The following is a 27274-nucleotide window of genomic DNA, read 5'->3' on the forward strand; positions in this document are numbered from 1 at the left end:
GTCTGGTTCCTCTCTATCCAGACACAGTCCTTTGTCCCCTTGGGACAAATACCCCTGCCCCCTTTCCCTGTTCCCTTCCCCTTCTGCCTGTCCTCTATCTCCCATCTTTGTCCCTTATCCCTGCCCTCTGTCCTTCTGGGACAAATAAATCTCTTTTGTGCTGAGAACTTGGTCTTGGGGTGTCTTATGCTGAATACCAGTCCTTTTAACTGTCGGCACTAACTTCTGAGGCACATGACTATTTTCAAAAGTTGAAAGAAATTTGAGGATGTGGAGTTGGAGTCCCCTGAGTCCTTGAGTGACTCCAGGTGCTCGAACACCCAAACCCCTTGAGCACTGGAGCCTATGAACTCTCTAGCGCCCAACCCAGCTATAGGCTTGTTGTGTGACAAAACTGTTCCTGGGAAGACACAACACACGTGTCCACTCACCCCAGATAGGGAACCCATGACAGACGAAGGTATGGATAATACCGAAGTCCAACTTTGTGAACTCTGAGTTTTATTGGGGTTATGTGCAGGAGTATGTGTGAGGGGTTTCTTACGGGAACAGAAATGACTCAGAGACAGCTAGCTATATTACCAAGGCCTACCCCAACCTGCGTGACAGCTCACAGAAGCTGGGAGCCTGGTGCATACTGCACAGCCTGCAGGCAGCTCTGTAGGTCAGAGAATGTCCTCTCCAGGTGACTCAGTTGGTTTTAACCTCTTTGAGGCAGCTGGGCTGGTTTCTGCTTCTTCCAGGCAGCTAGGCTGGCCCAAGAGTCTTCTTTGCAACTGGCTTGTCTGAGATCCTTCTTCGAAGCTTGACTGCTCTTCTTGAGAGGGTCTTTGCAACTGGCTTGTCTGAGATCCTTCTTTGAAGCTTGACTGCTCTTCTGAGAGAGTCTCTCAGGTTCTATGGCTTACTCTGGCAGGGAGGGGCCTAGTGAGTCTGGTCAGTTTCAGGGACTTCCTGAAGCTTTTTTGAACTGCTTACCTTCCTGCTTAAGGAGCTTCCCTGCAGGATGGAATGTTTGAGTCTGGGAGGAAACTGTTACCAGCAAAACATCTTTGGGTGTTGGTAAGCCCCTTCACTTCTTTTTTTTTTTTTTTTTGTTTTTGTTTTTGTTTTTTCGAGACAGGGTTTCTCTGTGTAGCTTTGTGCCTTTCCTGGAACTCGCTTTGGAGACCAGGCTGGCCTCGAACTCACAGAGATCCGCCTGGCTCTGCCTCCCGAGTGCTGGGATTAAAGGCGTGCGCCACCACCGCCCGGCGCCCCTTCACTTCTTGATGAGAGTGTGACTTCTCCAGACATCCAGGGGTTGAAAAGGGAAGGCTGATTCCTTTGCTGGGATTCTTTCATGTTCTGTAGTCCAAGCCTCCCTTCAGTTTGAAGAATGTTGGGCAGAGGTGTGCTTCTCCGGTAGCACTCTAGGCAGCGGAACCTGAGCCCTGTGCAGGGTTCCATCCCAGCCCCTCAAGAACAAAGCCACGGAGATCACTCCCTGAAGCTGATGCAGAGTGGAAGGATTGATCTAGTACGGAAACATGTTGTGTGTTTCAGTTTCTCCCAGCCTAGGAGTGATTCACCCGAAGCCACAGGGGTCCCCTGCCTTGCAGGGAATGGCATGAAAGGAACTGGAATTCCTTAGGCAGGGATCAAGGAGTACAAAGGTTGCTGAGGTAAGTGTGAGGGACATCTCCCTGGGCTTCACCAGGACCCCAGGAATTCCTCTCTCTGATTTCTTGTGGTGACATCCAGAGCCTTTGCTCTGCCGCCCCAACCTTATCAGGCGACCCTTCTCTGCAACTTAAACTGCCTCACTTGCCCAAAAGCTGTGTCCCCACAACCTGCTCCAGGGTTCTTTCCTTTGTCTTAACCTCTTCTTGGCCCCTCCCACCTCTTCTGAAGTTTGTTCAGTTTGTTTCCAGCGACGGATAAGCAAGCTCTCTTGCCCTTACTAATTCTTGACTTTATTCTCCATGTCAGTGGAGCACAAAGAATTAGAGTAACTGAGGGGTCACGTGGAGCAACGGCGCCCGTGAGAAACCAGGACAGAAGCTCCCCAGCCCTGTGGCTGAGTAAGAGCCTACAGATGGAGAGTAGAGTCAGAACCAGACTAGTGAATTTATTAAGCCCTCGTTTGCCAAGTGGTAGGTTAAGGCAACAGAGAAGTGAACCACACTCTGACTCAGCCTCCTGGCTATGTGCTGGCTTCCCACTTCACTCTTGCCCTCTCTACAACAGTCTAGAGTGTGGGAATTGAGGGAGGCTTAGGGGCAGAAAATGAATCTGGAAAAACCATTTCCACCAGATACTCACTGTAAGGCTGATTGCAGCAGCACCAATTGCTTGGGTCTGTGCAAGTTTACACATTCTGGTGAATTCTGCTCTGAAAGTCCAGGAACTCCGGAACATGGTGCACAGCTTGGCTCACTCCGGGGTAAATGCCCTAAGCGCTGCAATTTTCACTTCAAAGTTGCCACCTGGGATCCAGATTTTGTTTGTGGTGACCAAGCAGCAGGGCTGAGACCACACGGCAGCCCTGCAGAGCTGTACCTCCCAATCGAGAGTAGATGAAAGGAACCCTATTTAAAAAAAAAAAAAAATGGACACCAGTCATGTGCTTCAGGAGCCCAGGGGATCCGGGTGTAACTTTATGTTAGGTAACTGTGTGATGAATGCGTGTAGAAGATGTCCCCAGCCATCTGAACAGGAAAATCACGTGCTGGGGGACTCTTGAACCCCAGTTCTTAAATGGCAGGGTTCTGGGATGTCCAGGCCTTCCAGTAAGGGAAGCTGAGAGGTCATGCTGGAGCTCTGTGGCTGCTGCTTGAAATATAGCTCTGAGGAGGGTCCCACATTTGCTTTCATTAGCGCTTAAAATTCATCCACAGGGTGTTTGGTAGAAGCCCAAACCTCTTTTTCATGAGCCCTTCACATTTGGAGATGTGAAGAGTACATGGGGCTTATCTTGGATCACATGCAGGTGGCCATCTATGCTGGTGTCCTGGGGACAGTCCCGGTTACTAATTGTCCAGCTCCAATTGTTAATAGTGCCTTCTTTCCTTCTCCAGGTGCTCTGCTTTATACTTAAATATAAGGTCACTGGGGCACCTGGCAGCTTGCTGTCAGATGAGTGTGGGAGAACAGGCCGTGCTTCACCCCCACCAAATGTGGTTCGCCAGTGTTTGCCCAGTTGTTAAACGTCTGTTCCTTCTGACATGCAGATGACACGTGCCATCAGAACTGGGAAGCTAGACACTTAGCCAACAGGAAGCCTCCCTTTCAAACATCTTTGTTGACTGTTTTTTCCACTTTGTTTTGACTCAGTTATCAATGCTTTCAAAAGGTCCACTTCAGGACATTAAGCAAGCATTAATTATTTCTTTTGTGTCCAGATGTGAAATTACTTTAAACTATCTTGCTTTTAGCAAGAGTTAAAGAAAAAAAAAAAAAGCTAAACATATATCAAGGTAATTCCACTTAGGCTTGACTCTAGCCAAATTTCTCTCTGAGAAATTTACATAAAAGAAGCGGATGTGTTTTCCCACTGCCCTGTAATTAAGTAGGCCTGTAACAAACCATCCATAATTGTTTGTGAATAATTCCCATCTTAGCAGATCTCATACAAATGCCATTTTTAAAACCAGTGTTCCAGTTCTGTAATGGGTTGGCTATGACCAAAAAAAATCACCTTCGTCTTCCTGTACTTCTCTTGTTTGGGGCCTCTGTGGATACCTAGGTGGGCCAGAGGACACTCCTCCACCCTATCTGGACTCTGGGCTCAAGGCAGCCCAAGGAGCCCCTCAACTGCCCATGTGCCTCAGCTGCTTTGGCTTCTCTCTTTGTTTTGAATGACAATTTTTGTGTACATGTAAGCTTATTGTAAGTCCAAATCCCCACCTATGAGAAAGGCTTGCGCCTTCGCCGGGTTACAGAGGTGAGGTTGGGACTTTAGCCCCCACTCTCTAGATGACTAGAAGAAAATCAAATTTAAGTTCCTGCTTTCCCAGCAAATTCTGAAGTACAGCAATAGGCAGATTGGATGGTGAGAGCAAATTTTCAAGCCAGAAATTCAATTTTAAGAGCACAGTATACTTCTAGTTCAGAGTTGCTGCTAGAACAAAGGCCATCTCTCTAGCACCTGGGGTGACAATAGTGGTATTTTTCATGACGATTTGAGTGCCAAGCTGATGCAGATTGCAGAATACAGCTACTGTTTCTTCTGAGAAACTTGACAGTAAGTGGGAAGTTCTTAATAAGGTCAGTGTGCCTGGGGGAGAGATATGTGACTAGAAAGCACAATGGCATGAACGGGGTCTTGGCAAAATATTTTCAGTTTCTGTTCTTAAACAACAGAAGTCCAGTGACTCACAGAAGCTCCTCCTGTAATTGCCAGAATCGGGTCACGCAGGAGAACATGTCCCCATCAGTGCGTGTGTAGATCACAGTCCTTGATGATGCAGGCTCCCTGTCTTTCTCATTTGCTTCTTTGTTCAATGCGTCCCACAGAACATCTGGACTAGCCACAGAGGGAGCAGCAGCCTGCTTTTCCCTTGAGAGAGAAGCCGAAACAGCTGGGGCGCATGGGCAGTTGAGGGGTTCCTTAGAGTCTCAGAGTCCAAATAGGGTGGAGAAGCATCCTCTAGCCCATCTAGGTATCCACAGAGGCCCGCAGACGGCTCTGTTGCTTTGTGCACAGCACCTCAGGGGTGGCATCATCCCTGTCTACAAATCATTCTTTCCTACCCACGTGGAATCGAAGGGAAGGGTCCTGTTGGCTGGCTGCACTGGCCTGCCATTATATCCTTTAGATTTGTTCCTGTGTTGTGTCAAGTGACAGACAGGAGCTGCTAAGAGGGGACTGTTCCCACGGGGTAACAGGTTGGGTAGTGTCAGAGCCCTTAGCCTCATACTTCAGCAATCCCTGCTCCGTTGGCACTGATAACTTGAAAACTTACAGCAGCCATAGAAGACTTAAGCGGGTTGGAGAGCTGGTTCAGCAGTTAAGAACACTTACTATACAGTCATGAAGACTGGAGTTTGTGTCCCAGCACCACACACCAAGCTGGGCCTCCTGTGCCTGCCCGTAAAGCCCAGTTTCCAGGAGGGCAGAGACAGGAGGTTCACCGGGGTCAGCTGACTGGCAACCTAGTCAAAAAACAGGAGCACTCTGTTTCGGGAGAGACCTGACTCAATGAGAGCAAGGCGTGATAGAAGAGGACAGCAAATGCCCTCTTCTGGTTTTTCGGGTATGCACAGGCTTGCACACTCACTCACATATCCAAACACATTTACACACAGAAAGACCACCAGAACAATCCAACCCGAGACCGGAACACAGGAGACTCTTCCTAACTGATGAACTTGTTTGGGTGGTGCTGCCATTCAAACCCTGGGCCTTGAACAGCCTGGGCGATGTTCTGTCACTGAGCTCCCCTCAGACTTAGTGTGCTCCTTAAAGCAGGGTTTTGCTATGTTGTTCAGGAAGGCCTTAAACTCACTCTGTTCCCCAAGCAAGCCTTGAATTTGCCATCCTCCTGTCTCAGTAATGGCGATTATAGTCCTGGATTATAGTCCAGGTGGGTCCTCCTTTATGAATATTTGTACCTAAATAAATGGCCAGGATTATGGGAATAGCCATGCTCGATGATTTCCTCCGATAAGTAAGATCACAGGATGTTGCAGGGTCACAGAAACTTCTAGTTATTTGCTGTGTAAGCCCACTCCTGGGGCCCGGAAAGGTGGCTCAACTGTTAAGAGCACTTGTTGCCCTTTCAGGGAACCCAGGTTTCCCTCTCAACACCCACATGGTGGCTCGCAACCATCTAACACCAGTTAGAGCGGACCACCGCCCTCTTCTGGCCTTTGTGGGCACTGCACCAAAGTGGTGCACATACATGTGTACACAAAACACCCATACACATAAAACAAACATAAATCTTTAAATATAAAATGAACCCATTGTCTGTGTTCCCTCTGCTAGAGCACCGCTTGAGTTTTCTACAAGACCTCCACCTCTTAGTTTTCCAGAAAAATCCTCTTAGGAATTGAGGGGCTCTTCTCCCCCCAGCATGGGTATCACTCTTACCTTAACTGGTGGCACGCTCTTTTGTCTTTTACAGACTTCTGTATTTTTATGTTCGAAATGGCCAAAATATGTCCCTTCTGCTGCCAAGACACACGGGTGACTCAAGGTCATAATCCAGCCCAGTGGCCAGCCAGCCATTGTTCTGCACACATTCCTGTTCTAAATCAATGTCCAATCCTGCTTGAATGGGCTGTAAATTGGGTCAAGGTATGGTGGGCAGGATGACCATTGTCCTCTCCCCCCTGAGATGATATGGGGCCACAGATTAAAATGTCACACCTTCTCTATTAGCTACTGGGTTCTTTTCAGATCTCTAAAGGAGCGGGGGCAAATGTTGCTTAGATTATTTTCCCATCCTTTTTGTGTGGACATTGTGCCTCCTATTTTCACTTTCTGGGAAATTTGCCAGCTTTCCAAGGACTGGGTAGTGAACAAAATAAATATTTGTAGGTAGTTTAAAAGGAGAACAAGTTTGTCGGATGTAATTCTGCCCATCCAAAGAAAAGCATTTTAATTGCTCTTCAGATGTTTTTAAGTAATTAACTTGAGCGACTCAGAAGGTCGATTTACTAGGTGGCTTTTCAGATTTGTGATCAAGAAGAGTGTTTGTGTGTGTGTGTGTGTGTGTGTGTGTGTGTGTGTGTTTTGTGTGTTTGTGTGTCTGTGTTGGGGAGAGGAAAGGGGTCCAAAAAAGTGAAGGTGCGTGAGTAAAAAAAAAAAACAAAACAAAACAAAACAAAGGGTTTAAAATCTAGAGGTTAAAGTCCTGGTAAGGAAGTGATTGAAGTCGACCAGAGAAAATTACAATACTTCTTTATAGATGCTAATTAGTCCCCTACAGAGTTGGTGTGTAAAGCGTTTATTTCACAACATTTAGCATATACTTATCTTTAAAAAAGAAAGAAAAAAACTTTTAAAGAGATTTTGCATAACTTTGGGGGATTCAGCCGTTCCCTGCTTATTCCTCAGCCTATCTGGGGGGCCTGTTGGGCTCCTGAGATTCAAGAGGGCTGGGCCTGGCTTGCAACAGCAGTTCCTGTCCCTACTCCAGAGTGAAGTGTTTGCCTCGTCCGGGGAAACCCGGCAGGCAGCGTCCTGGGTCAGCAGAGCCGTCACCTGTTGGGCGGCAGAGGCGGGGACAGCCGCAGCCTCCAGGGCACAGCCCCCAGTCCCGGCGACAGCAGGCGGGTGGCGGACGCTCCGGGACCCGCGCCGAGAGAGGCCGGGCGCTGGAATGCGGTCTTCCCGGGCGAGGGAGACTTTGCACCGGAGTGGAGACTAGTTGGGGTGGGGTTTCGCCGGTCCCCTCCGCCCCACCCCCGGGCCCCCTTCCAAGCGCTTTCTGCGAGCTTTCCGAACTGCGCTCTGAAGTTTCCAGAGTGAGGAGCCTGGGCGGCCGGCAGGGACAATGGAAGAAAGCGAAGGCCAGAAATGTGAGCCGAACCTGCCTCCCTCCGCAGACAGCAGACAAATGCCCCGTAAGTAACAGTTCTCAAAGATGGAGTTACACGCACGCTGCTTAGAACTGGAGACCGGGAGCCTGGCCCCACGAACATTCATTTCTTGGGGTGTGTGTTGGGGGGGTACGTTTTCAAACTAAGCCCAGAGCTGTGGTTTCTTAGCTCTACTTTATATTGTGGCAAGATCTTGCCGTGGAAGAGGTGGTGCATGGTGTCAAGCTGGTCGAACAGTGAGCAAGCGGTTTGTGCGGGATCCCTAAGCAATGACAAATGAATCGCCCGGTAGCAATTTGATAATTTCCCAGTGCTTCAGGAGGCTCTGAAAGGCAATTTTGCGCCTACGTCCAGAGCGCAGCGGTTCCATTCATTGGTTAGGAGTTTCCATGGGGGCAACTTCTTGCAGGATACAAAGTTTTGCAGCGCTTTAGAGTTAAATTGGAGTTTAAGGATGTTTTTGTTTTGCAGATCCCAATGGCAGGGGAGTACTTGAGCATCTGGATGATAGATAGAACTCTGGGGCTTTCTGTTTAAATGTAAAAGTTGGGAGTTCTTAAAACAGTTTTCCTGTGTTTTCTCCAGGCAGTTTCTTTTTTACATTGTGTTTATAATAGACTTGTCTTTTCCGTAGGGAATTTCCAGAACCTTATATAGTTCCAAATAAATCTTGCCGGGAGGGTGGGTGGTTGCAGACTGTGATGCTGGCGCCCATCAGCCCCTCTCACTGTGTAAGCTGTCCGGGCACCTACCACACAATCTTGAACCGCCCCCGCCCTACCCGTCCAGGTTCATGCAGGGGCCAGTTAGTAACACAAAGATATGCAGGAGTGCCCCGAGCTGTGCACGGCAGCGCGTGGGAGTGGGGATTGTGCACAAGGGAAAAGGTGTGTGTTTTTTAAAATGAAAAAAAAGGAAGTAGCACATGACTCATCCACACTGAAAATGCAAAACCAAGCCAGACAGAAGAAAATACAATTAAGAGAGAGAAATCCCCCAGTGAACTGAAAAGGAAGCCCGTCTCTTAAATGCTCAGTGAATCCCTGAGCCTTGGGGCGTCAGTCCACTTGTCTGAGCGTCACAGCATTTAATCTCAGTTTGAGGGTCCCGGGGTTGGTGGCGTCCAGCCTAAGGCCCCCAACTCACTCTCTTTTGATAGGACGGATCTTCCTACAGGAAGTCAACCTCTAGGCCTGTCCTGAAAGAGACGACCCAGATTCTAGACGGGGCAATCAGAACAGGAGCAATTTAAGAACCAACTCTGAAACAACCGGAGTAATTCATTGATATTTCCGAGGTTGGGGTGGTCAAATTCCGCACTTCGCTTACTCATCCACTCCATGAATATTGAACTTTTGTTGTAGAGCAGTCACTGTGCCAGCCGCTGGGGATCCAGTGATGCCAAACGCAGACTGATAAATACTCCCCTTCATTGGATTGATGGTCTAAAGGGCCAAATTGGGGTGGGGTGGGGCAAAGGCAAACAATGAACAAATAAGCAAAAATACGGAGCGTGATAGATGGCTGGGATACTGGAGTTAGTAAATAAAAACACAGAGTGCCGGCCGGAGCTAACTTCGAGATTCAGAGAAACAATGGGTAACTTTTAAAGCATAAGTATTTCTTAAATATTACGTGGGATAGACTTGTACTAAAAATATTTTTTTATGCTCCCAAGCTTCATATTTTACTGAAGATCCTTTGTTTTATCTGGTGATTCTGTTATCTAAAAATGAGACTATAGGGGGGGGAAAAGGGGGAAGAACAAGGGAATTGGAAGTCCTAAGGAATATCAGAGAACATCTCAGAGGTGACTCTGGAGCAGAGATGACCATAAACCAAATCCACAGCCTGAGAGGGAAGAGCAGGAACCTGAGAGGCGGATGGGGGGGAAAAGGGTTGAGAGGTCACCCAGGCCAGATTCTGTAGGGCTTGTGGAACTGCAGGGAGGTCTTTGGCTCTTAATTCATGGGAGGTGAGATGCCGCTAGCCAATTGGGCTTGCCTTTTCTTTAATCAAATTAATTTTAATTAATTAATTTGGAACCCTGGGAGTGAACCTAGAGTCTTGAGCATCTTAGGCAAGAGCTCTCTACCAGGGATTTTAGCAGGTACTTAGTGGGCTGGGGTGTTGTGTGGTGCTTAACCCAAGTGGGTTGGGGGAAGGGCAGAGAGGCCTGTTAAGGAGGCTTCTGAAGGAAGCCAGGCAAGAAAACCAGCCCATGCTGCTTTAGGCTAGATGGTGATAAGCAGCAGGCGATAAGAAGAAAGCAGGATTCCTGACGCACACTGAATGCAAAGCCAAAGGAATCTGCTAAGATCAGACCTAGAGCTGAATAGAAAAGAGGGGTCGGAGACACCTTCAAAATATTTGACCCAGGTGGCTGGAAGGATGGAGTTGCCTTTACCTCAGGGGGAAAGCATTTAAGAGGAATAGATGAGGGGGAGGGGCCGGTTTGGGTTAGGGAAGCAGAATTTCCTTAGGCTATGTGAGGATTGAGAAAAGTATCAGGCATCTATTCAGGTATTGGTCAGTGGGTTGCCAGGAGCACTGGAGACTGAGTCTCTCCTGTGACTGCCTCTGTGCTGAAGGACCCAGGCACCGAAGAGCTAAGGTTGTACCTAGGCACTCGAGAACTGACAGGTTAGGGACATTGGGAGAGGGAGATGGGAAAATAATAAAAGGAAGGTAAGAGTCCCAGTTAGAATTTCAAGATTTGATTTCGGCTGATTCACGTGTGCTCCACTGGGCTGTGTCTGGCTTTCTTAGGATGGGCCGAAGGAGCAGCATCTCTGAGGCCGGCGTCACCCTCAATGCCGTGTGTGTGTGTGTGTGTGTGTGTGTGTGTGTGTGTGTGTGTGTGTATGCGCACGCGCGCACATCGGCTCTGCTTCATGTCTGCATGTGTGTCTGTTTCACCCAGTTACCATGTGGGGTTCCTGGGCCAGGACATGTCTCACTCACCTGTGCACTCCCAGCATCTCACGGAGTGCTAGCCTCATAGAGGGACACTTAACAGTTCCTTAACAATGAGACAGAAGGCTAACGATGCCACCCCAGGGACTGTGTTTTATCAGGCGACTATATACAAGGAGACTTTGGGTGATCATGTAACTCATTGTTCAAACCCAGACGCCTTTGAGAATAAAAGAGAACTCTATAAATAATTTCACTGGGTGACAGTTGTAACCTGGAGCTGTTTAAGAAAGGTGGGGATATGGGGAACAGTGACATCACCATGGCTTAAGGGCTTCCTAGTTTTTTTCCGCCCCTGGTGTCTTTTATCTTGGAAGATTTCTATGACTCTGGATATATACCGTTAAAAAAAAGGCATATAAATCAAACATTTCCTGGTGCTAAATCATAAAGAAGCGTATTTTAAAACAACCCTTTGGAACTGAAGAGATAGCTCAGTGGTTAAGAGCATATGCTGCTCTTCCAGAGGACGAGAGTTTGGTTCCTAGCACCCATGTGGAGAAGCTCACAACTGCCTGTAGTTCTTATTCCAAGGAATCCAGTAGTATCCTCCTCTGGACTCTGAGCAACTGTAGTCATATGTACAGATATATAGTTAAAATTAAAAATAATATCTTTAAATAAACATTTTAAACACCAATTAGCTGTAAAAGAAAGTTCTTTGTTTTTCTTCCTTTTTGTTTTTGTTTTTGTTTTGTTTTGTTTTTTTGTTTTTTTTTGTTTTGAGACAGGGTCTTACTATTTAGTTCTGGCTAGGTTGGAACTCCTTATAGAGACCAAGCTGGCCTAGAACTCACAGGGACCTACCTGCATGCCTCTGCCTTCCTCAGTGTTGGAATTGGGACTAAATGCATGTGCTACCATGGCTGGCAAAGTGTGTCTGTGTGTGTGTAAAATTTGATCATTTATTAAAGATGAAAACAAATTTTCACACTAACATGAATGTGCTTGTTTATTTTTATATGAGGATTTAAATCTTGGCTGAATATTTGATACAGCAAGATACAGAACCTCTTTAAAACTTTTCAGTGTTGATAGTTTGATTTTATAATAGTGCTGAGAGTATCACTCATATAAACATGTAGTACAAATGTCAAAAATATGTTTAAAGCCCTTTCAGAAATTGTGGAAATTCTGTCCCAATTCCAAGTCAATATTTGCTGAATGATTTTTTTTTAAAAAAAATGAATTTCAAGTCAGTATCTCAAACAGCAATCTTTAAAAAAAAATCACACATTCCAAGATAATACACATTGAAGATGCACTAATTTGATACTTACATGCTTAAGGCTGACAGCAGGGAGCTTTTTAAAGTCCTTATTTTCCATAATTAAACCATTCTTTTTCTATAAGAGCAGAAAGTTTTGCAGGAACAGTGACAGCATTGAAATTCAAAATATATAGTAATTGCATCCGAGCTGCAGTGTTTCCAGGAGCCTTGGCTGGCAAGTTGTGGCGTGGTGGCAGATGCCACGCAAAGCATGCATGCTGTGTGTTCAGAACCAAGGATCCTGTGAAACAAAATGCAACGTGCTCAAGCGCTGCCAGAAGCCTCTCAGATTCATTAAAGCTTGATTTTTGTTTGTTTTGTTTTTACTCACGCAGCCCAGGCTAGCCTAGAACTCTGTATGTGGCTGAGGATGACCTTGAACTCCTGATCTTCCTGTCTCTACCTCCCAAATGCTGTCCTTACAGGTGTGCAACCACCATATCTGGTTTTACATGTGTTGTTGGTGTACTTTTTAGTTTGTATTTTATGTATGAGTGTGTGTGCCTGAGTCTATGAACCACTTGCCTGGTACCTGGGAAGGTCAAAAACAGGGTTTGGAATCCCCTGAAATCAGGGTCAGAAGCATGTGTGAGCAGCCATGTGGGTGCCGAGAATCAAACCTAGCCTCTGTGAGAATAGAATGCTCTTAACCTCTAAGCTGTAATCTTCAGCTCCTGATTATACATACATGGTTTTAAATTAATTTGATGTTTGCTGCAGGTTTGGAAACCCTTCACTGTTGCTAATTTTTTTTTCACAGCTTCTATATTTAGTTCTGTGATCCCCCATAGGTGCACAGTGTAAGAAGCTGTGGGCATTTGGTAGTTATTGGTGGACTTCATTTGAAATGAGGTCTCATGCACCCCAGGCTGGCTTTGAACTAATGCAGCTAAGGCTGGACTTGAACTCCTGCCTTTTGCCATGTGCTGGGTTATGGCTGTGCATCATCATGTCTGGCTGTTGGTAGAATTTGAATCTGTGTCTTGTTTCCTTTGGAGGCCATGGGCTCCTAGTCTGATCTCCTAGTCTGATCCTTGGGATGTTGCCCACAGCATGAGCTCCCATTCTGGCCTTTAAGAGCTTCTTGAGAACTCTGTGCAGGGGTCCATCCAACCTGCTTGCTTCTTCAGGCCACTGACTGGCAGCCTCCCGTGGAGTGCTAGCCTAGGGAATGACAGATATTCAGTCTGTGCTCTGAAATAGCCCAGGCAGTTTCTATCCCCATATCTTCTTTCCCTCTTCAAAGCACTACCTGACACTCAGATTGTGTATTAGTTTGTTGACTGTCTCTCGAATCATCATGTGGCTGCTCCTGTTCGGGGAGAGATACAGTCTATCTTGATCACTACTCCCCCAGCCTCCTACCCCCTTTCAGTGTTTGGAACAGTCATCTCATCAATATTTGTATGAATGAACAGTTAGTTACTCAGTCAGTTACCTTGAATCAACACAACACAAGAATGCTTTTCCGGACTAGGGAGCAAGCTGTTCTATTTTGTATAAAGTCTATACCAGGAATTGTTTTTATCCTTGACTTTACTTTTTAAGAAATGTATGTATGTGTAGGAGTGTTTGCCTGCATGTGTGTCTGTGCCCCACTTGCCTACCTAGTGCCCACAGATGCCATAAGAGGGCAAGGATCCCCTGGAACTGGAGTTACGGGACAGTTCCAGCTGCCCTGTGAGCTGCCATGTGGATGCTAGGAATTGAACCTGGGAAGAGCAGCCACTGTTCTTAGCTCCTGAACTCTCTCTTCAACTCCTGCCCATTTATTATTATTATTATTATTACTATTATTATTATCATGAATATGCATGATGTGAGTGTGGGTGTGCCTTGGCCCATGTGTGGAGGTTGGAGGACAACCTTGTGGAGGGGGTTTTCTCCTTCCACCTTTATACAGCTTCCAGGAATTGAACTCAGGTGCCAGCACTTTACCTTCTGAGCCGTCTTGCCAGCCCACTGACTTCAAAGTCTTTTAGAGGGAAGCAATGGCCTTGTTTCACCATAATTCCTGTGCGAGTTGGTTTATGATGATGATCTTTGTAATACTGACAAGAGAACTGGAAACTGAGGGACACTGAACTGAGCGTCCAGTGAGCATGTGCGTTATTCAGGCTCAGTGTTCTTGGTGGCTTTATTTGGTCAGGGTCTGTTTCCTGGTCACACACAGTAGAATCTGATGTTCCTGAACAGCTTGATCTCTTGGGTGGCCCTTCTGTCCTATCAGCACACGAACCCTTTTGGAGGCTTCTCCTGGATCCTTTGCATTCGTCCAGCCAAAGAGTAAAGGCAGAAACCCTGTAAAAGTATTTAGGAGGCCCAGGGGCCACAGCTGAAGGTATTCCTGTTACTTCTGCCCACGTTACACTCACTGGAATTAGTACAGGGTCCAGTTAGTTGGAGGGTACAGGACGTGTAGTCTGCCCATGTGAGCATGCAGGGGATGCGTCCATTCCAATACACAGAGCAGAGGTTGGCACAGTGCACCCAAAGGCTTCACAACTGGGCAGCGATTCCCTGAGCACAAGGGCTCTCTGGCAGGTTTGGAAAGCTCCATCTTTCCTAGTGCGATGGCACACTGGCTGTAATCCCAGCCTTTGGACAGTTGAGACAAGAGGTCAGCAAGTTTGAGTCTGGCCTGGACTACATGGATACTTTATTTAAAACAAAACAAAGCAAAGCAAAACAAAACAAAACAAAAACCCCTAAGCTAACCACTATAAAGAAGTGAGGAGGAACTAGAGATGTGGTTTAGTAGGTAAAATGCTTGATTCACAAGCATGAGGACTTGACTTTGGGTCCCCAGAACTCATGTAAAAAGTGAAATGTGGTGGCATTTGCCCTTCATCTCAGCCCTGGGAGGTGGAGACAGGAGGGCCTCCTAGATTTGCTGACAGCCAGACTAACAGAATTTGATGAGCTCCCATTTTTCTGTCTCACAAAGGTGAGCATGGTAGAGGAAGACACCTAACATCCATCTCTGGCCTCCACATAAGCATGTACAGATACTCACATTCACATACACAAGTGTGCATACACCACATGCAAACACACACAAAAGAGTATATGAACCACCTAATATATAGCAGGGTGTGTGTGTGTGTGTGTGTGTGTGTGTGTGTGTGTGTGTGCGTGTGTGTTGGTTATTTGAGACAAGATTTTTGCTCTGTTACACAGTAGTTCCAGCTGACCTGGAATTCACTATGTAACTCAGGCTAGCTTTGAACTCCTACCTCAGCCTTCTGAGTGCTGAAATAATATGAGCCATTGGACTCCCTAACCTTGATCAAGGAATACATTCTCAGAGAAGTTTAGTTCAATGGTAGAGTGCATTTTTAGCTTGTATGTACAAGACTCCAGGTTTAATTTTCAGTACAAATATAAAATTAAAAGCAAATAAGATAAAACAAAATAAATATTCCCGAAAGATAACTGCACTAATGCTGGTTCCCAGCAGGTTGTGGAGTGCCCCAATGAAGCAAAGCCCCAAACCCCTTACTGTGTCATCTGACTCAGCCAGAGTAATCCAAGCATGGCAAAGACACCAGCTCCCCGAGTCCAGCCAATTGCCTGTCTGCACAGCTTGCTGTGTGGATGGCTCCTTTGGGATACGTGGCTTCCTATACCCCTCTGCCTTTCTGTATTCACCCTTGCTGGACCCTCTCTACTTTCCCCGTCCAGGATGTCCAGGATGTCCAGGATGTCGACACATCCCAGCTGGAGTCCCTGGGTCTCTGAGGAGCAGCTCTTTGGCCTGCTTACCCTCCTCCTGCCCACTTCTGCTCTGGAGAATATTTAAGGGCCCGTTTTCCATTGGAAGCTCTTGTTTGCTCTTTGCCCTGCTGGAAGTGGGCTCCCTGGAAGAGCTTGGGAGGGGCAGGAAGAGGAAACAGGGCTGCCTTTCAGCCTTGCTGAGCCTTGTCTTCAGGCTACAGCTTCACTACTTTGTTAGACAAGGATTCCCAGAATAGCAAACAGCCAGACACACCCATATTTACATCTTAGCACCAAAGTTCTTTCCAAACAAGAAGTAGAACTGCCCTTCTGTTTGGCAGCTTGAGAGTGCACCCTTGTGCTTTTCTTTTTTTTTTTTGGTTTTTCGAGACAGGGTTTCTCTGTGTAGCTTTGCGCCTTTCCTGGAACTCACTTGGTAGCCCAGGCTGGCCTCGAACTCACGGAGATCCGCCTGTCTCTGCCTCCTGAGTGCTGGGATTAAAGGCGTGCGCCACCACCACCTGGCCTTGTGCTTTTCTTTATTCATATGGAGAAGGAGGAATTGGCCCACTTGGGTCTGACACCTGACTGTGGAGTTGTGGCAAAATGGACTTTGCCGGCTCCTTCTCTTGTTTAAGGGTGCCCTGACTTGGGTTTTAGGCTCAGCTAAAAGGCTGCATTCTCTCCACATGGCTACAATAGTCCAGATGTCATTTCTCCTTCAAGTGTGTGGCTGGCAGCTTCCAAGAGCAGAGGAAAAGGCCTAAGTAACTATGAGGAGGGTGAAATGTTTTGTGTGGACAGTATTGGCTTGTTCAGGTGCTGGTGGTGCCTGGTGCTGGGTCAGAGGCAGATGGGACCAATGGGCAATGGGTGAGGGTGATAAGACAAAGGTGGGCACTGTCTGCCAGGTGGCCTGCATAAGCCTTTCTTCTTGCTAACCGCGGGTCCTGTTTCCATTCCTTTTCTCCATGGCATGTTCAACCTTGTTAGGCAACTGGAGACATTATTGAAAAATCCACAGGAATGTGAAAGAAATAGAAAACCAGTGTAAAGTTGATGCAACTTTCCCCATGAGAAGTATCAGGAGAGGGTGAGAGTTTAAAGTCCAGGCGGTGGGATGATGGAGAGGTTAATGTCTACTGTAGGGTGACAGTGACCTTAAGACCCTACTTCTACCTGGCTTCCCAATTTACTTCAAGAAAGTGGGAGACACCATAGTCTGCAAGGCTAAAAGTGTTCCTGCTGTCTTGGCCTGCTCTACTGATGCCTGGATGGAGCAGCTCAGCTCCTGAAGGTCTATGAGTCCAGCAGAGTGTCTTCTTCCTGCCTGTCTGACTGGTCACGCATGATTGTTTATCCATAAGGTTGAATGTAGACGTATGTGTTTCCGGCCCATGTAAAGAAATAGCCTTGCCAGAGATTCAGACTTGATCATTAAGCTAGCTGTTCTGGGTAATTTTTATATGGATTATTTTAATGTAGCTGAAACCAGTGTTGAAAAGCCACAGGGCTCTAGCATGCATACAACAATTTTGGCTAATACAAAATACATGTACAGCACACACACACACAAAATGAAGCTGAGCATCTTCGTGGTATGTGCTTCTCGGCCTGAGATATGACCTTTCTGCTCTTAGCTTTATTTTTTGTTGTGGTCTTGTGGCTCTGACCCAGAGCCTTACGTACCCTAGAGTTTCATCTCGAAGCTGCATCCCCGGCCCTGTGTTCTGCTCTATGTAATAGACTCTGTGATTGCTGTATTATTAGGGAAGATATGCTAAAAAAAGAAACTGTGGTACAAATTAAAGACATTATTACTTAGTGAAGATTATTCTTACTAAATAAATAAAAGTATACTAATCCCTCAATATCTTTTTAACCAAATATCTGTCTTCTCCCTCTTTAAGCTCACTGCTGAAACTAGTGAAAGTTGATAGTAACTAATTGAGCTGTTTTCCTCGCTTTCTTCATCAGTGTCTGGTGGAGATGCTGTCAAGAGCTAAATAATGAGAAGTGGGGTGTACACAAAGAGAGGTGCTCTCAGGACACGCATTCTCAGGAAGACGAGAGCAGGAAAAGTAGCCAGAGATGACATATTTTCCATTCCTTGCCAGAGGGACTCTACACTTGGAGATCTTCTGTATTCAGAGGTTTCCAGGCAAAAGAGGGGGTAACAGTGTTAGGGTGTTGGTGCCCTTCCTTTTAGGGAGCTGGTTTATGCCTAAACTATGGACACCTGCTGCTTAAAAAAATTACTAAACAAATAAGTAAATAAAAATTATAAGGCTGGGTGGTGGTGGCACACACCTCTAATCCCAGCACTCGTGCAGGCAGAGGCAGGCAGATCTCTGTGAGTTCCAGGCAAGCCTGGTCTACATAGTGAGTTCCAGAACAGCCAAGACTACATAGAGAAACCCTGTCTTGAAAAAAAAAAAAAACAAAAAAAACCCAAAATAATTGCTGTTATTAGAGGTGGGAGGTATAGTGCACATGAGCCTGTAGAGGTCAGGGAACAACGACTTGCAGGAGTTGATTTTCTTACTCTACTGTGTGAGTGCTGGGGCTGGAACTCACGCCATCAGGCTTAGTGGCAAATTCCTTAACCCACTGAGCCTATTTTTCTAGAAAGACTGTGAGGATTGGTTGTGATGGTACATGCCTTTAGTCCCAGTACTTAGGAGGCTGAGGCAGGAGGATCCCTGTGAGTTCAAGGCCAGCCTGGTCAACATAGCAAGCTGGAGGCCAATCAGGACTACATAGTGAGAGACCCTGTCTCAAGACAAAACAGAACAAACTCAAGGAAACAAGCAAAAGACTGTTAAGATCTGTGTTCTTGAATCCTTGCAGCTTCTCAATGTTTATTACTTTCATCCCCATCTTAAAAAAAAAAAAAAAAAAAGAAAAGAAAAGAAGGGGAAGGATGATCTTTGTACACCCTTTGAACCCTAAGCATTAACCTTGTAAGTCCTTGTTGATCTGTTCTGAGGATAAGCTACGCTGGCTCTGGAAGGCCAGCTTAGAAGCAGTCTACCTAAGTCAAAACCGTCAACACATACCCATGGCTCTTCCCTTGCTATGTTTTAGATAAAGTCATTTCTGGGAAAATGTGGCTTAAACCTTTGCCTTACGGCTCCCCGACTATTACCTCCGGTGATGCTCCCCTTGCCTGGCTTACTGGAATGGAGAAATGGAACTTTCCAGTGGTTCACTGGTGCCAGCTGTCTTCTGAGGGAACCACATGTGTCAGAAGATCCATCTTCAGATTATAAAAATTTTAAAATCCTGTTAGTAGGTTGTAACTATAACGGAAAGTATACAAATAGTCAGAATTACTGGAGTTACCTCTGCCATCATTAGAGACACAGGGGCAGTTACCTGCAAACAACTAGTCTGGCCAAGCTTTCTCATTTGTAGCAAACTCAATGACAGCAAGAATTAAAAAAACATTTGCTACAGCATCTATAGTACATTTTTTTTCAAATTTCTTCTGATTATAGATTTTTTTTCTTATTCTTGCAAAAAAAAAAAAAAAGAACAACAAAAATAAATTCTGTTAAGTTACATTAATTCATTAGCAACTGCCACAAACCCCCTTGGTGTTCTACAAATGAGACTACTGTGAAAACATTCATTGTGAATTGCACTGTTGTTCTTCATCCTGCAGAACAAGGGAAAAGCAATCTTCATGTAACGTCCCTGGAAGATGCAGCATGCCGCCGGCCCAAGGAACGCCTCTCTAATGGAAACACCCGGGCTCAGGTTTCCAAGCCTGCCCGAAATATCCCACGGAGACACACGCTAGGTGGGCCCCGAAGTTCCAAAGAGATCCTGGGGATGCAAACGTCTGAGATGGACAGGAAGAGAGAGGCGTTCCTGGAGCATCTAAAGCAGAAGTACCCCCACCATGCTACAGCAATTATGGGCCACCAGGAGAGGCTGAGGGACCAGGTAGGAACACACTGTCAGTTTTCCTGGTCTTGCTCATTCATTTAAAAAAAATATATTTTTAAAAGTTTATAAATTTATTCACGTGTGTGTCCATAGAAGTGTCTGTGGGAGTGTATGTGGCACATTTGTGTGGGTAGATGCAAACCTATGCATGTGCACAGAGGCCAGAAGGGGGCATCAGGGGTCCTCGGCTATATTCTGCAATCGTTTTGAGGAATGGTCTCTTCCTGAACCTGGGGCTTGCATTTTCTCAACTAGCCTGGCAGTCTGCAAGCCCAAGTGATCCTCCAGTCTGGGCCCCTCAGAGCTGAGGTTACAGGCATCCACAAGGCGCTGAGGCATCCTTCCAGCCCACCCAATCCGCTTTGTTGTTGTTGAGCTTAGAACCCAGAGCCTTGTTTATGCTAGGAAAACATCCCTACAAAGCTCATTGTTTTCTTTCTTTTTTTAAAAAAAGATTTGTTGTTTATTATTATTATTATTATTATTATTATTATTATTATTATTATTATTATTTTACTACTACTAATTATTATTATTATTATTTTGATTTTTGTTTGTTTGAGATGGGTTTTACTGTGTAGTCTTGGCTGGCTTTGAACTCTTTATGTAGCTCAGACTGGCCTTAAACTTACAGAGTTCTGCCTGCCTCTGCCTCACAAGAGCTGGGATTAAAGGCATGAGCCACCATGCCCAGCCTATTATTATTGTTTGTATTTATGTGCTTACGTGAGTGCCTGAGTTTATATGTATTGCCTGCATTCAGAAGCTTACAGAGACTAGAGAGGACACGTGTGAGCTGCTGTATGGGTTCTGGGAACCACACCTGGGTCCTGTCCAAGAGCAGTCCACCATTCTTAGCCCCTGAGCCATCTTTCCAGCCCTCACAGCTCATTTTTTTAATGAGCAAGACGACCGTGGGGTTCAAAGTGACAAGATGGCTTAGTGTTCCTGTCATGCAGTTGTCCCTGATTTCCAGCTTAGCTACAGAAAAGGTTTGATGTGAGAGCTGAGAGCACTGTCCTCCTAACCGGTATAGCAAGAGAACAGGGAGTCTGACCCAAGAAGAAGGCTCACACACCATGCAGTTCTCTGAAAAGGAGCTTTCGTTTTTAACCACAAATGCATCTAATGCATTGGGCATGAAGGATCTTGTTTTCTGAGTGAGACATGGTGCAAATGCAATTCATCCCGAGAGCACTTAAGTGCCTGGCACAGTGGATAAGTGAATGAATGAACGAACACAAAAATCTGTAAGTACCTGCCAAGGCAAAATAGAGCATCCAAGAATAGACTTGTGACAAGCTTCTTTTCTTCAAGCTGACATCAGGCGGTGTGCTGCTGTTCTTTTTGCGTCTTTCATAGAAACCACGGATGTTTTCTTTTGCGTCCTTTGCTTTCTGCTGTCTTCAGCTACCTGTTTTCTCCGGTTATCTCGACAGCCACACAGATATCACCCAACTGTGGCGCAGGGTATTATTGTTCCCGGGCTGTGTGCAATTACTTTTTAGCAGACTGAGCAGGTTTGTGGTCACAGGAGACGTGCGGCTTCCTCTGAGGCCCTCACTGGCCTCTTATCAGATTGACCTTTGAGGTTGGAGACTGTAGTGAGGAAGCAGGGAAGGCTCAGCCTGTATTCCAAGTGGGTGGGGGGCAGGTAGGGGGAGGACTCTACTGACTTGCTGACTCCAGGGACTAAGACAGGCTCAATGTTTGCTGTCTTCTGTCTTGCCAGTTAGTGGCCACAGTTCTGTCTAAGTCACTCAGCTTTTGGTTGTTCATAGAAATGGGTACTAGCGTCATCTGGTACAATTTCAATCCACAGTTCGTCCTTAGTTCCTTTTCTCCCTTAAGTTGAACGTTCTCTAAGGATTCTATCTGAATGCCTGAAGTTGTGAAATGTGCTTTCTTTTTCACATTGGCTTTTTTTTCCCCCTCTTTGCCTTGCAAAAAGGCAGACTGTGGCCTGCAGAGAGGAAATGGGAAACCTCGCTGATATAAAGATGGACCGATGACCCACTCCTGTGTAATTAAGGAGGGTTACCTTTCCTCTGAAGGAGGCTTGCAGCATCCATGTGCATTTGAGCAATGGGATATGTGCTTTCTTCTGTTTATGTCACTGTTTTGGGAAATACAATATTTGATACAAAACTACTCACATGGAAGTAACTTAAACTTGGTTATGATTACACAGCAAGGAGATGCTGGGATTTGAACCAAAAGAAGCGTGAACTGGGAATCCTTGTTTATTCCACTATCCTAAATGATAAAAGTCATGGCTTCTCAGTCTGCTTTTTGTTATTGTTACTTGTTTGTTTCTTAGACAGGGTATGGCTATGCAGTCCTGGCTAGCCTGGAACCCCTTATGTAACTAGACTGGTCTTGAACTCACAGGGATCCCTCTGCTACCTGAGCCACCATGCCAGGCCCAGGGCTTGTAGGTTTAGGGTAGATGCTTGTGACTCACAAGGGAGGGTACACTTGAGGGGGATGGAGATAAGGACGGAAAAGATAAAAATCCGCGTTAAATGGGAAGGGAGGTGGGTTAGTGGCCTCAGGTACCAATCTCCTCTTCCCAATAACACCTCTGCTGGAGCTGCAAGGTGACCTAGCAGCTGCTCTCTCCTGATGTGAACGAATGCCACGTTCTGTGTCCGCCTCATTTGTATTCCATGCTAATGGTTCGAAAGGGCAGAGATTTTGAAGGCCACATCTGTGTGCGCTCGGTCTGCTGCTGAAGTTCTGTGAGTCCATCCCACCCAGCCTACTAGAGAACAGAGAAGCCTTGGAGGGTCTTGGGAAATTCCTACAGACACTACCTCATCTTCTGAGTTTGCATTCCTTGTCTCCCACCACCCATTTGCACTCTTCCTGCCATCCTTTGTTCATGGACCTTCTGACTGTGGATTTTCCTGTGGAGGAAGTCAAATAACACCATCTGATGCGCATCTCCAGACTCTTAAGTACCAGCTGTTCCTCTGTGGGCTGTGTTCCTGGCTGCCTCTCCAACATGGTTGAGAGAAAGAGAGAATACCAAGTCAAAAATGATGCATCTGGCATTGTATATATATGATAGCTTGGGAGTAGGAAAATCTAGGAATCTTCTAATTCCTTGGTATCAAAAATGATGAAAAGAAGAATGTGGCCCTGCTTCAAAATCTTACTTGAAGTGCTGGAATATTCCTAGTAGAGAATTTTAAATTTAGGTTTAATTTTTTTTTTTTTAAAGATTTATTTATTATGTATACAGTGTTCTGTCTGCACATATCCCTGCAGGCCAGAAGAGGGCACCAGATCTCATTACAGATGGTTGTGAGCCACCATGTGGTTGCTGGGAATTGAACTCAGGACCTTTGGAAGAACAAGCAGTGCTCTTAACCTCTGAGCCATCTCTCCAGCCCTTAGGTTTAATTTTTAAAAATGTATTTTCGTGTGTGTGTGTGTGTGTGTGTGTGTGTGTGTGTGTGTGTGTGTGTATGCATACAAGGGTGGAGATCAGAGATCAACTTTGTGGAGTGAGGCATTTCCTTCTACCTCTCTATGGGTTCCTGGTAGAGAAGTTAGGTTGCCAAACTTGTGTGGCAACACCTTTGCTGGATGAGCCAGCTCCCTGGCCTTGCATTTGAGTTTTTAAAACCATGAATGCATTTTCTTGACTCTCAACTATTGAAAAGCTGAGAGATTGCCTTAATGTCCCTCAGAGTCTGCAGGTGACCACTTTGCAGCATAATGTGTATTTGCATAAGAGTGGCTCCGCCCATTTCTGCCTCCCTCTACATTCTTAGGCCTTTTCAAACAACTACTTATTTACTTAGCTATTTGTATGTGTACATACACATGAGGGTATGTGAATGTACAAGCATATGTGGGGGGGGGGGGTGCCGGGACAACTTGGAGGAGCTGGTTCTCACCTCCACCTTATTGAGGCATGCTTCTGAGCAGTTCTCCCAATTATACTGTGATTACAGGTGCTTGCCACCATGTCCGACTTTTTATGTGGTTGCAGGAGTCACTTGCTCTTTGACCCCCTGAGCCATCTCCAGGCCCTCTTGGGCTTTTCTTTTTTCTTTTTTTGGTTTTTTTTCAAGACAGGGTTTCTCCATGTTGTTTTGGTGCCTGTTGTGGCTTTCACTCTGTAGACCAGGCTGGCCTTGAACTCACAGAGATCTGCCTGGCTCTGCCTCCCGAGTGCCGGGATTAAAGGCGTGCACCACCGTCACCCAGAATTGTTGTTGTTGTTGTTGTTTGTTTGTTTTTCTTTCTTTTCTTCCCCCCTCCCTCCTGAAGCTGTGGACCGAACCCAGGGCCTTGCACTTGCTAGGCAAGCGCTCTACCACTGACCTAAATCCCCAACCCCCCTCTTGGGCTTTTTTAATTGTGCAGGGCCATTAGACAGGGGGTTCCATTGCCTGGCTGTGGAGGGTGGAGTATGGTTGGAATGCAGCCTTCCCTGTAGGCTAATTGTGGGATTTGGCACTGATGACTTATCTTTCTCAGTCAAAGCATGGTGAGATCCAGATCATAGCACCAAGCAAGAGCTGTTGGGAGCATCTTCCCATGGCAACTCTTAGCATCGCTCTATTCCGGTTCATGGCTACCTGTATATTTTGAAGACTTTGTTTGAAATCCTTGTTTCTTTCTAGCACAAATGTTTCGGTATTGGAGGAGGTTTGTTTATTTTCCCATTGTCAGTGAACAATTTCAGTGTATTTCTGAAGCTTATGTTTTTAAACTCTGACTGCTCCTCCTGCTTCCACTTTCTGAAAGCTAAGGTTGCAGTCATACGTCATGATACCTGGCTGAAACTCGGACTTCTCTTGCATTAAAATAATCAGTTCAGTGGCTGGGGAGAAGGCTCTCAGCAGGTAATAGCGCTGGCTTCAGTCCTCTGCAAGAGCAGTGTGTGCTCTCAACCCTCAAGCCATCTCTCTCATCCCGGAAAAGGAGCTTTTCAGAGACAAGCTCTACTTAAAATTGGCAAATTAAAGGCATTTTGATGCTAGCTCTCTCAAAATTCACAGAAAACCATGATGGGTGTTAATAATAGAGAGGAGAAAACACCCTCTCTGTGTAAAACAGGGAAACAGGGTGAACGGCTTTGTGGACATACAGTATGGATGGGAAAGGGTTAAAGGGTTAAAGGCACTATTCACCACCTTGGCCAAACCTTGTGGGGGGAGCACATACCATTAATCCCAGCACTCAGGAGGCAGAGGCAGGAGTATCTCTGTGAGTTTAAGGCCAGCCTGGTCTACAGAGAGAATTCCAGGACAGTCAGGGCTACAGGGAGAAACCCTGTCTTGAAAAAACCAAAACCAAACCAAACCAAAACAAAACAAAACAACACCACAACCATAGCCATGATCTCACCTTGAAAAAGAGGAAGCAACCCCTATGAAAGGTGGGGTTAGTTGGAGATGACTTCTGATGACTTAAGGGACTTCAGTCTGAGTCTCAGTGCCACAAACTGGTGAATGAGGTGACAGGATTTTAGAACAAAATGAGTACCATTTTTGTTTTGTTTTGTTTTGTTTTTTTGCAGAGAACATTTAATGTCACATACCAGACTAGAGAGTACATACTCTGCTGGTTTTTCTTATTTGCCTACTATTTTTCAGTAGCCAAGTTATAAGAAGAAAGGTGCTGATAGGAGATGTATACCTAAAAACTCATGTATTAGTCAGTTTAGATCAATCATGCTGCATAACAAATAGACCTTGTGATTCATTTGGGGTGTGTTGTGATTCAGCACAATAGTCTTTGCTTTTTATACATACAAAGGATGTTGGTGATTGGCCCAGTCTCCAGAGAAGCCATTCTTACACAATGACTTAGTAATACTGGCTCCTTCTTGTGGAGATGCTGTCTCAGTACAAGCTCTGCCAGTGTTAGTAGGCATGATGTTCAGTTGTGATCCTGTTGGGATCCACCTTTAACTATTTGGAGAAGGAAAGGAATCATGGTATGTAGGTGAGTGGTCATGAACATTGGAAAATGCTACTGCAGTCAGAGATACACCAATAAATAGAAGGACTGTAGTGTCATAACCAGATCACACATCGTAGTCAAAGGGTCTATGTTAACAAATGGTGAATTTGTGTTTCATGAAACACTAATGGTTGTATAAGCAAAGAATATGATGGTATCTTAAAGAATCAGTGTGAAAGCACTTCCTGGAGAAAATCTATATAATCTTGAAAAATCTAAAGGCAATGAGCATGGCTTTAGTGTCTATATTCAGACAGAATGAAAAATAATAGTGAAAGCATGAATGGAAAGAACAGTCAAATACTTAAGAGTTATGATGCTGCTTAATGAATAAATGAAGGAGTCAGTTTGCAAAGCTTCCTGGAGGGCTGGCATTTTTAAATTATGACATAAAGATTATTCATGTACCAGTTGCCTAGCATGTATGAGGCCCTGCCTTCAGCCCCCAGGAACACACACATACACACTCATTGCAAAGGTTGGTATTCAGGGACTGAAAGGACTTGGGGACGGGTGAGGTGCTGTGGTCGGCAAAGTGCTTGCCATGAAAGCATGAGGATTTGGACTGGGATTCCCCAGTACCTATGTGAAAGGCTGGCTGCAGTGGTACATAGACCTGTGATCCCAGGAGGCAGAAGGATCTTTATGGCTTGGTGGCTAGCCAGCCTAGTCTAATCAGCAAACTCCTTCAGGTCTGTGAGAGACCCTGTCTCAAAAAATGAAGTGAAGATGAACAGGTGGTGTGGAACTCGCCTTTAATCCTAGCACTCAGGAGGCAGAGGCAGGCAGATCTCTGTGAGTTCAAGGCCAGCCTGGTCTACAAATTGAGTTTCAGGACAGAGAAACCCTGTCTTGAAAAACCAAACCAACCAACCAAACAAACAAATAAATAAATAAAGTGAAGGGTGATTGAGGAACGTATCTGATAGCAACCTCTGGTCTCACATGAATGTGAGGGGAGGGAGGGAAGGGGGAAGAAGAGGAGGAGGAAGAAGAAGAAATAGAAGTGAAAAGCCTAACAATTCAGGGGTTACAATTTTGCTTAGAAAATTCCACTATTGGTATTCATTGACCATGATACAGAAGGAGAAAAGGATTACTAAACAGGGATCACTTTCAATGTGATACTTAACTGGTTGCTACCCTCCTCCACATTAGCTTAATTTTTTTTTAAGATTTATTTATTTATTATGTATACAGCATGTATGACTGCAGGCCAGAAGAGGGCACCAGATCTCAGTACAGATGTTGTGAGCCACCATGTGGTTGCTGGGAATTGAACTCAGGACCTGGAAGAGCAGTCAATGCTCTTAACCTCTGAGTCATTTCTCCAGCCCAAGCTTTACTTTTAATTAGTGCTGTAGGAGAACAAGAGAGAACATCTTGAGAACAGCCCTATGTTAAAAGCTTGGTGAAATTCCACTGGAAAGCCTGTTGAAGAGTTCAATGGGATAGGTGGGAAGTAAGGAGAAACCAGAACCAAAGTTTAGTTAGCTATGCAAAGGCAGCAAATAGTCACCAGCAGAGTCTAGAGAGAGTTGACACCAAAGGAGATAGAGAATCTTGAGATTGAGGGTTCTAGAAATGACGAATATGATTCAGTCTGGAGCATAGATGCACACTCATTCACAAATACCAGGTTGCCTTCCTGTTTGTTGATGGTTAGGGATTCTTCTTGTTTTTTTGCTTATCTGTTCACCTGTTCTTAGAGTCATCTAATCAGATGGTTAATTATTATGGACAGACACACTGAGCACAGATTTGGCATTATACACTAAGGGTAAATCCCAGTATCTGCCTGCCAAGATGAATTTTTTTAGTGGGAAGAGTGTGAACTTTGAG

The 27274-nt window shown here is 45.6% G+C and overlaps 1 protein-coding gene across 6 annotated transcripts in view; it reads left to right on the plus strand.

The window, feature by feature from the left end:
* The first annotated feature begins 7260 nt into the window (after nt 1–7260).
* The window catches only part of Kiaa1217 (KIAA1217 ortholog), a 309925-nt gene continuing 289911 nt past the window's right edge, over nt 7261–27274 (plus strand). For all 6 annotated transcript variants that reach the window (XM_059263665.1, XM_059263669.1, XM_059263666.1 and 3 more), the window contains exons 1-2: nt 7261–7554; nt 19161–19444. In XM_059263665.1, the coding sequence (XP_059119648.1) occupies nt 7485–7554; nt 19161–19444 (354 nt within the window). In that variant the 5' untranslated portion in view covers nt 7261–7484. The remainder of the gene's footprint in view (nt 7555–19160; nt 19445–27274) is intronic.

This window comes from Peromyscus eremicus, chromosome 5 (genome assembly GCF_949786415.1).
Source record: "Peromyscus eremicus chromosome 5, PerEre_H2_v1, whole genome shotgun sequence".
NCBI lineage: Eukaryota > Metazoa > Chordata > Mammalia > Rodentia > Cricetidae > Peromyscus > Peromyscus eremicus.